Raw genomic sequence first — 10661 nt, 5'->3', positions numbered from 1 at the left:
TAGAGCAGGTTTTCTTTATTAACCACAGAAATAAACATCATTTAAAATTCAAACGAAATCGCCTAAATGCACAAGAATGAAACTATGCTGAGATCTGAAGGCTAATTAACAGCTGTCATTAAAATGCTTTAAGATCAATCCATTAAACAATTTAATTGCATAAAAAAGTCAATAAAACAAAATAACAAAAAATAAAGTTAAATAAAAGACTGAAATCAATCAATGGGAAATTCACTTCTAAGTTTGTTTCTTCTTCTTCTTATCTTTGCACACCGGAGAGTTTAAGAATTTTGTATCAGAGTATTTGTCCCCACGCCTCATTTTGCTGCAAAACAAATAAATAAATCAATGAAAGAAAATACAAAAGTTATCCAAACTTATTACAGATTCTATATCAAGGCAGAAATAAATCATAATATATGTTATATCATTATATTTTTCAAGTGTGACTCACCAATTGAGAGTTGGCTCTTTGTAGGAGACTGGTGCTGCTCTTCTTCGTGTTCTCCCTGAAGAGTTAACGTCTGTATTTGTTAGACTCTGCATAACCCTGCTATCTGTTCACAGAATAAAAACGTATAAAAAACAAACAAATATAAGACAAATATGTGAAATGAAAAAAGTTATTATTTGATTCACCTTGCAAAATACAATAATTGACAAAGCATTTAAACCAACACATAAGGATTACCTGGAGCTTGGTGCCTCAGTTCTGAGTCCTGGTCCTGGTAAATGTTCATAGTTTGAGAGCGGGCCTCTGGTTGAGGGCTGTGGGCAGAGCTATCGACTGAGAGCGTTTCAGCGTAACCATCTATAGTCTCCCATGGAGGCCTCTCCTCTGTGAGCTGAACGTCTTTTGTGTGTTCACTAAAACGGTCTGAAGTTGCATTATATTTTTCTATGATAAACATGCTCGAGTTCATGGCAGGTGAAACATCATCCATTTCATTTGTGAGAAGATGATGTTCAGGAGATGATGTTCTGCTGGAAGCACCACTGTCAGTCATTTCTTTATTTAGAGATTCATGAGAAGATGAAATTACATAGGTTTTCCTGCACCTGCTCTCATGAGCTTTGTTGGTTTGGTCCAGATCTATGTTAAGAGCATCCATATTGATATGGTCAGCCTGATCAAGCTTGTCAACAGAGGAAGGGCAGCGTATTTCAGGGGTTTCTGCATTATGTTCATCTCTGATGTCCTCCTCTGAGCAATGAGATATCCCTGGTAGTTGTAAAGTATTAGACAAAGACCTGCATCCTGCTCCATTTTGAAGATCAATCACATCTTGCCTTTCAGTCGACACATTTTTATCCATACTCACAGCACAACTGTTTTGTTTCTTTGTTAATGCTTTGGATTTTTCTTTTCCTGCAGCTTTCACATTTTTCTTTTTATTTGCCCCCTCTTTTCTGTGTTTCTTAGCTTTAACGGGAACTGATGATGGAAATTCAGAGGCTTCCTGTACAAGGCTGATATGCACATCTTGTGTACATTCTGGATGATAGGTGTTTTCCTTCAATATCTCATGAGAAACATGCTCAGGCTCCTTGCGCTGTTGTGCAGTAGAATCTAAACCAATATCTTGAGCTGTCATTTGGGTTCCTGGTGCTACCTCCTGTGATCCTTCTGAACTGTTGAATGATTGACTTGGCTGTATCACAAATGTTCCTCTGTTTTTTTGTGCCAGAGTTTTGTTTTTATGTTTTTTAACTTGAACTGCACTCTCACTTGCATGCACGTCAGTACCAGCAGTTTCTGGCCATACAGTACCAGCAGACTCAACATTTTCATGCACATACGAAGCACTGTGATCCATCATAAGGGATGAGACTTTGGTCCTCCTGCTCTTCTGAGGTCTTAGCTCGTCTGGAACTATACATGTTCTCCTGGGTTCCTGGGTAGCATGAGACTCTTTTGCTTTGTTTTTAGCAGCTTTACTTGAAATATTTCCATCTAAAGAAATTGTCTTTCTTTTTTCAGAATTCTGAAGCTCAAGATCACTGAAACAATCATAAAAAATGTCATTAGAAGTATCTTGGGAGATAAGGTAAGTTTTCCTTGGATCTGGGTTTGGTTCTTTCCGTTTACATGTGCGCCTGCTACTTTTAGTGCAACGAGAGGTGACGTGAGTCTTCCTGCGTGCAGATATTGATTCCGTTTCATGCTCATTCACCACCTCACTCTGAACAGTGGGAGAGCACTGCTGTGTCACAGTGGTCAACTCTTTTGGCACAGCTGATGTATAATCTGACCTACTAAATTCAATTGGTAAGTCTTCCTCTGCAGATACACGCTCACTACCTTCTCCTGGAAGACACAAATCCTTCTTTTCCCGATGTTCTTCTGTAACTCTAGAGGTTCTTCTTGCATTTGTGTCAACTGTTACAATTTCAGCAGCACTGTCATTAACAGTCATCTCCATTTCAGAGTCATATAGGGTGTTTTGCTGTGCTGGACTGTTTCTCTCTTGGCTGAGACCATCACAGGCTGTAGGTTCTTTAACCATAGCTGTATCCACTGGTACAGACACAACATTGCCCTGCTGTGGACACAACGGACCCTCTGGCAAATTCTCAACCTCTTTTTCCATTTCAAACAATTGGTCTGAAAAATAAATAAATAGCTAATTAAAATTATAATAACAGCATCAACATATATTGCATCAAGATACATTGAAAATTCATAACTTTTCTAACAGTGCCAATCATTCAAAACTTGAATATACTTTCAAAATTAAGCTTGACTGACATTCTTAAGGAAACCTGTATACAATGAACAGCCTACACTGTCTTCTCATACCTTTACTGGTGTTGTGTTCAGGGTCCATACTGTCTGGAACCTTTAAAAATAATATTTATTATTATTATTAATGAACAACAAAAATAATTTAACAATTAGCTATTTGTGAACAATCAACAAAGCTTGGCTGAAGTCTTTAAAATAATAATGATTCATATCATTCTGATTAAGAAAAATAGCCATATAACTTAATTATTAGAAAATGATATTGACTTACCTTATCATTACAAAAAATGTCAACAGCCTTTGTCATCCAGTTAAGAGAAGAGTCATAAAACTCTCGTATAATGGAAAACTAGGGAAAGAAAATAAACTACATTAACTACAACTATTGTAAATAATAATTATAATAATAATAATTTAAAAATTAACAATAATAAGTTATGCATATTCTTTAAAGTGTTTTTAAAGTACAGTACAAGCTCAATATGATATACGAGTCAGACATTGTGCCTGTACACGTATATAAGTCAGGGAATCAAGTTAATACGAATGCCTAAATTTAGAAAGTAACCTACAAAAACAAACCTTAGTGCCAGAATAATTCAATTCCATATTACCAGACTTCACTCTAACGGTCTCACCAATTGTTTGCTTTTATGACGCTGATAAGCAAGATCGAAATTAGTGGTCTGAGCATCTTTCCTCAGCCGCACCACCTCTTCCTCCAGCTCCCTGCTCTTCTTCTTCTGAGCAACCAGAGCCAAGGCCAGAGCCTTGTTGTTGCTTTTCAAAGAGAACTTGAAGAATGATGAGGTATCTGGAAAACATTAAAAGTTATGGTCATCGGTCAACTTATAAAAGAGCACAAGTAGCCTATTGCAAACAGATTAACGTTAACCTGTTTGGTATTTCTGAGTATTTCTTACTGTGTATTTTCGTCTTTATCTTGGCTGCGTATACAGACGTCTGTTTGCCCAGTCGTATGTTTTCCTTTTTATCATTGGGGGCTGTAGAAAAGGCATGAGTGATTATACAATGTCGGAATAAAACACAGCCGTTAAGAATATGATTTTATATTTTGACTAACGTTAACGTTACTCACCAGCAATAAAAGACGACGACAAACTCGAGGCTTGATGTGGTTTATCTTTATTCTTGTTATAATGCATTTCTATTCGGATAACAAATAGCGCATACAAATGAAACCGGTTTATACAAATTTAAAACCAAACATTGCCGCGGGATTTTAGAATTCTTCTTCGCTCGCGGTTTATAGAATCAACTGTTGAGTAAATACCGCCACCCACTGGACTAAATCTGTTGCGTGACAGCCTACAACCACAACAAACCAGCTGTAGGCTGTCATGCAGGAACAAACCAGCTAACCAAAACCTCTCTGACGGACATGAAAAAGGTCATAATATCACTAACATAAAACTAGAGTAGCCTTATGAAAGAATGAGATGAAGCAAGTAAAGGATAAAATAATTACAAAGCACAAAAAGAGAAGATTTCAGAATAAAGGTTTAACCACAATATCGACTTTAATAGAAAACTGATGTGCATGTACGCGTGGTGAGACTATCAAAGATCTTCGTGATACTACAACACGAATGATGCCGCATAAAGGCACGCCTAATATAAAAGATCGTTTCTATCGTTTCTCTGACTTTTATTTTGAAATTGAAGCCTGCATTTCCGCTGGGACATTAGGCCAGTCGCTGAATTCACACACTCACGCGTCACGCCACGCGCGCGCACATATTCCATTGAACTTCCTCCTCAGCTGTCAAAGCGTCCAACACCATTGCTCGTGGAAGCAATATCATATTTTTTTTTATTTAGGATATCAGACGGGGCTTAATCTGAGATGGAGGGCCAGCGCTGGTTACCACTGGAAGCTAACCCAGAGGTATGAATTTCTCCCCGATCTCACGATCCTTCGCCGTTCATTTAATTTTATATCGTTCGTGGGTTCATTTTAGCAGGAACGGTAAGCTGCAGCTTATGTCTTTTACATCATATTTTATATGATACTGTTTTGTGTTCTGTGTCTGCTTTACAGGTTATGAACCAAGTGAGTAGATGTCTCGACAATCTGGGTGTGTCTAGGATTCAAAACTTGTGCCAAATGAATGAATCAGGTTTATTAAAGCACGCTTGTGATAAAGCTAATTATCAACTTTGATTTATTATGTTTATCAATAATACCGCGCTTGGTATATTGTTTGTAACTTTATTGCATTTGTACTAATGTAAAATGTATTTTATGTTCCACATTAGTTTATTATTCACGTGTTTAAATAGAAATGCTTTTGGATTGTGTAGGCCCTTGGTGTCTATGCATGTTCATACACTTCAAACCCCTTTACTAGTCTTATATGATTTGTATTTAATCTACGTGTTGTGTTATACTTTTGTTAAGTTTTTACGGCAGCTTGGCTTGGTACCCACCTGGCAGTTTGGAGATGTGTATGGTCTGGAGCCCGAAGTTCTCAGTTTGGTGCCAAGGCCTGTGTGTGCTGTACTTTTGCTCTTCCCTATAACAGAGAAGGTAGGACTGTACTTTACACTCATATAGACTCCATGTCCGTAAACAAGCTCTGTGTTTATAGTTAGTTCTCTGTTTGTAAATAATGGTGGACATTAAACTGGATATGGTTGTTTCTGGCATCAACTCTTTCCCTTTATTTATATATATATATGTATATGTATATGTATGTATGTTAGAGATGCACTGATATGAAATTTCTCAGCCAATACCGATAGTTTGTTTTTTTGCTTATGGATAAAAAAATCTCTCCCAAATAATGCTGCAAACTATACAGAGAACCTTCTCATTTGGTACACTATAATATTAGAGGTTAAAATTAACAACAGAGCTATTCAACTGCTATTTATTTCCAGATATAATATTTACACTAAAATAAAAGCTGAAATGTTTGTAAACAACTCAGTTACACATATTGATAGTTTTCATAAGCACTTGTTTTCATGGCAAATTTATTCAAACATACATATATAATTAACAGTAAATAAGCTCCTCTCTAGTTTATTTTTATTTTTTTTTAAAGATTGGCTAACCAACAAACACACTTTTTTCCTGAGGTTAATGCAACATTAAGTGATATTGTTCACAAGCAAGTTTCAGCTTCACAAGTAAGTTTTATTGACATCTTTCCACGGTTGAAACACTGTTTGAGTGATTACATGAGACATGAAACGGATTTCGGTAAGTTGTACTGTAACTTTCAACTTACCTTCTGATATTCATGCATGTTCTTCTAGATATAATTTGTTTTAAATTGGAAAAATAGACTGCTGCTTGAACTGAGGCGCTACAGCGATCCGTCACTTCACATTTAGGAGCGTCAAGCGTTTGTTTCTTTTTAGAAGTAACAAAGCACAGTTATTTGCGATTTACTGGGTGAGAGGCGCGCTACAAATAATGTTTAGTATAGGGAAAAACTGCAGATCTGGCAACCCTATGGGTTCATAGGGTCAAATAGAGTCTGCTTTTATGTAGCTGTTTTTAGCTGTTAATGCGTTATTGTCACATTAACTTGCCTTAAATTCAGCACAAGTGATTTTCTTCACACACAGTGTGAGTTGCAGTCGGTCATGTTTTACCGCACCCTTTTGATTGACAGGATATAATCGGCACTGATCATCGGCTGTTTTTAAACAATCGGCCGATGGCTGATCGTGAAAATAATTGCTTTTATCGGCCGATACCGATTGTTGGCCGATACATTGGTGCATCTCTAATGTATGTGTGTGTGTATATATATATATATGAATCTGGTGAAGACTTGCCCTGCATGAAATGTAACCGAGCAGTCTCATCATGATTTTGAGTATTTTTTTCTCTTTATTATGACCCAAAATAAACAAAATAACTGAATTTGCTGTACCAAATGTCTAATGATATTCATGATTTTGAGCACCTTTTTTGTTGGTTTAAAGCGATAATCTGTCTAATCTTTATGTGGTTATGTAATTAGTGTTAGTGACTTGGGCAGTTAGGTTTCAGCATGACAAAACATGTGACAAATTGTATTTGTTATACAAACCTGGGCTCTCATACAAACATGCACAAACGTTAATTAACAATACTATCTAACCAAGTTACTTAGGCAGTAAATGAAGAAATAAAACAAAACTGCGAGCTATTACAAGTAATTTGTATTAACGGTACAGTAAGTGATTTCTGAGAAACACTGTTGGTATTTGAAATCAACCCAAACAAACACACCCCTCCCTTCATCGCTCCGCCCCCAAATAACAAGTGGCCTACACAATGCAAGAGTGGATGTCTCTTTATCATAGCTGAAGCGAAGCAAAATAAATCTTCATAAAAAATAAGCGAAAATGACAAAGGAAGAACAAAAAATAAGTATATACCAGCAAGAGTTTGTTGTTAGTCATCCTCTTCAGACAAACAATGGCTGTGTTTACATGAGGCATTAACATGCGATCACCGTGATCTGATCAAGCAGATTGGATCATTTGCCAATCAGGACAAGGTGTGTTTTCATTTGTTCACATTAAGTGGGCTCTGTATCTGGATAACCGATTGGATTTCTGTTTCTCACACAATATTTAAATGAGGTCTGTGGCTCGTTTGAAAGGCAGAAGCTTCAAATGGCTTAGCGTAAATCAACTTTCACTTTACCCTCTATCAATGGCAGTGTACACAGCAGGGATTTTTTGTGATTTATTCAACAAAAGGACAATTGATCACAAATAGAGCACTTAATTTACCAATTAAATTTTCCCAACATTAACCTTGTATGATGAAAAGCATTTATATTGTATGTGGAACATGTCAAAAACGGCAGAATCTGAACACCTATGTATTAAAGAAATAAAAGAACACCCATCACATTAAAGAGCATTAATTAGAACTAAACAAGGGTAGGCTATACTACACCAGATTAAAAGTAAAGATATAAATTAAACAATGTACCATTGCTTTCACCCACTTACTTTACTTTTCTATGCAATCTCCAGTCTTAGATCAAATAAAGTTTTTTGAATGAAGGAATACTTCTAGAGTTGATCATACAAAAATAACTGAGTTGATCATGTTAAATGATCATCATCGATCATCAGGGTTTAAGGTTATGACTATATTGATGGAAATGGGAGCTTAAAGGTGCTCTAAGCGATGTCACGACAGGTGGGTAAATCCAGTTTGGTTTTTCTAAATGGTTCATGACTGTTTCAGGAAGCACGGAAGGGAGGGGACGGGATGAGGAGGAGGGAGGGTCAAGCTAGCCTTCGTTTTGTTTTACAATACTTTGAACGCCAACAAGAAGTGACGTCACCCAACATCGCTTAGAGCACCTTTAATGAACATGCTGAAACAATGAAAACATACAACATTTAAAACATTAAAAAATACAAAGTGTATTCTGATTATTTCTTTGGCAAAGCACTAAAAAAGACTATATTCATAATCAATCAGTAGAATGAAGCATCTTTGTCATTCTTTTTTATTATTATTTTTTACAACATGATATTTACTGTAGATTTATTTTAGTAAAATAATTATTTTCCTCAATACAGTATGAAACCTTTAGACAGGAAGAGGAGACAAAAATTAAGGCACAAGGACAAGAGGTGTCCTCGGATGTGTACTTCATGAAACAAACCATCGGCAATGCTTGTGGTACAATAGGGCTGATTCATGCCGTGGCAAACAATCAAAGGCATCTGGAGTTTGGTATGTATATGAGTTGCTCATTTTCAGAATGATTTCCCTTATTTTGAAGAGTATATTATTAGTCAGTTCATTTGTATGTTTAATATATTTGTTTTGTTTATGGTATGTTCATGAAATTCTTCTTTTACAGAGCCGAATTCGCCCCTTAAGGCATTTTTACTGCAGTCTGCAAAGATGAGCCCAGAAGAAAAGGCAGCTTTCCTTGAAAAAGATGAGGTGATAATGTGTATTTTAGTGCAGCAGCTTGCAACTGGAACTGTTTTTGGAAGTTTAAGAAACTTCTGACTGTTTTCAGCAAACCTCTGATATTTTTATTTTTTCAGAGTATCCGAGTAACACATGAGTCAAGCGCTCAGGAAGGACAAACCGAGGTTGGTATTTGCTAAATATAGTAGTTGATTAGTTGTTAATACAGCATTCAAAACAGTACCAAACTACACACATTTTGAAGTTGTATCCCATTGCTGAATGTTCTATGTTATGTTTTTCTTTTGTTGTACTTGCAGACATTTTGAAATGCAGACTATATTGGAAATATTGAAGTGTTAGTCCTTGTTTCTTTTTAAAAACAGACAACCTTATAACAGCTTATCACTGTCCTCATCTTCCATGAATAAATCTCTTGTTTTTGCCTTTGTTCCTTTGAACTTGAAAATTGCTGCTGTCTTACATGTAAGAGACCCACTTTAAATGTGTCTGAAATTGCACACCCACATTTTTTTTGCTGCAGTCACCTACAGTATAACCTTTAAGAGCCCTTCCAATCTGGTTTCACGGGTTTTCAAAGGACTGAGATGACTTTCCTAATTCTTAATGGCCTCTGAGGCCTTAAGCATCCTCTTTGTGTTGGATCTCAGTTCTGCTTTTATGTCTTGTTGCTACTCCAAAAAATCTAACCTGCTAACTTCTTTGTTCTGCTCACCTTTATAGGCTCCAGGTTTAGATGAAAAAGTGGATTTGCATTTCATTGCCTTTGTAAACGTTGAGGGATATTTATATGAACTGGGTAGGTACATTTTAATAAATGTATTTTTGTCATTTTGTTTTGGGTGCTTGTCACTTCTGCAAACAGAATATAAAGATTAACAGTATCAACACCTATTTAAAGAAATATACTTCATATTTTTATACAGAATTATTACAGGTGTTAATGTTTTGTTCATGTGTTTCAGATGGACGTAAACCTTTTCCAATTGTTCATGGGAAAACCACAGACGACACATTTCTTGAGGTGTGATGTTTGTCATTGACTTTCTATAGACGTATAGACTCTCTCTGACAAGGTTGTATATTTGGAACTTGTTTTTGTTTGTAGGCATTGTTTAAATTGTGTTTGATCCACAGGATTCTGCAGAGGTCTGCAAGAAGTTTATGGCACGTGATCCCCAGGAGCTCCGCTTCACTGTGGTGGCTCTTTCCAAAGCATAAATGTTCTTATTTTACCTGAAAGAAAAACTGCCAATCATTCAGAAGTGCTGAATACTTTAAAACTTTAGCATTTATACAGTATAGGTTACATTTTGACTGATTAAAATAAAAGTTTGTTGAAAGTTTTGACCACAAGGCAAATGAGAAGCAACTTAGAATTAGCCAATATCAAGAAATGTACATGCACATAAAAATGTATTTTGTATCCGAAGTGTTGTCACTCTGACTAAAATACTTTGTGTTCATTTCTTCAAAATGATATGAAATGCATTCTCTGTTAATGATACAAATTGACCTAAGGGCGTTGTTTTTCTGCCAGAAAAGAAGCCATTTAAAATAAAAGTTATCATGATGAATATGTACACATATTTTGACAAAAATAAATGTACTGTTCTCACAGAAGTGTTAGACCGATGGCAGTGATTCACTACATATGGTGTTCTACTTCTAAATACAGTTTTCTCAAGAATACAGCAAAAAAATCTGTTAAAACTAAAAGAATAAAGAACAAATGTCCAGTGTTTTTGTCTCATGTTGGCCTCATTGCTGTATTATGAGTGACAACAGTTCACTCCGTGAATACTCAATGATTCATTTCTATCTTTTGTTTTTACATCCATACTTTTTTCCCTTCAAAACAGCAATGTTATCTAAAAATAAATTAAAATGTTTACCACAATAATTGATTCAGATTTATATTTGAATGTAAGGTTTAATTATATTTAAGATAAATTAATTGTTTTCAAACCACATACAGTGGTC

General features: G+C 35.8%; 2 protein-coding genes across 4 annotated transcripts; one reads left to right on the top strand and one right to left on the bottom strand.

Annotated features, from left to right (window-relative positions):
- On the bottom strand, positions 1-4384 carry sgo2 (shugoshin 2). Its single transcript, XM_082175591.1, has 8 exons — positions 3846-4384; positions 3670-3750; positions 3385-3560; positions 3018-3095; positions 2801-2840; positions 692-2605; positions 455-557; positions 1-325 (listed from the first exon to the last, which is right to left on the bottom strand). The coding sequence occupies exons 1-8, from the start codon at positions 3910-3912 to the stop codon at positions 238-240; spliced, it is 2547 nt and encodes an 848-aa protein (XP_082031717.1). The 5' UTR covers positions 3913-4384; the 3' UTR covers positions 1-237.
- A 132-nt stretch (positions 4385-4516) lies between these two features.
- Positions 4517-10420, top strand: uchl3 (ubiquitin carboxyl-terminal esterase L3 (ubiquitin thiolesterase)). Of its 3 annotated transcripts, XM_082175607.1 has the most exons (9): positions 4517-4655; positions 4809-4820; positions 5169-5297; positions 8315-8471; positions 8602-8687; positions 8795-8842; positions 9402-9477; positions 9644-9702; positions 9816-10420. In XM_082175607.1, the coding sequence occupies exons 1-9, from the start codon at positions 4614-4616 to the stop codon at positions 9897-9899; spliced, it is 693 nt and encodes a 230-aa protein (XP_082031733.1). In that variant the 5' UTR covers positions 4517-4613; the 3' UTR covers positions 9900-10420. The 3 variants fall into 3 exon arrangements, with proteins under 3 accessions (XP_082031733.1, XP_082031734.1, XP_082031735.1); XM_082175608.1 differs by lacking the exon at positions 4809-4820 and having other exon boundaries at positions 4537-4655; XM_082175609.1 differs by lacking the exons at positions 4517-4655; positions 4809-4820 and adding an exon at positions 4864-4887.
- Positions 10421-10661: the final 241 nt, after the last annotated feature.

Source organism: Leuciscus leuciscus, assembly GCF_965113295.1.
Source record: "Leuciscus leuciscus genome assembly, chromosome: 7".
Taxonomy (NCBI): domain Eukaryota; kingdom Metazoa; phylum Chordata; class Actinopteri; order Cypriniformes; family Leuciscidae; genus Leuciscus; species Leuciscus leuciscus.
The sequence above is the reverse complement of the archived record's forward strand: the minus strand, read 5'-3'. Positions and strand labels throughout refer to the sequence as shown.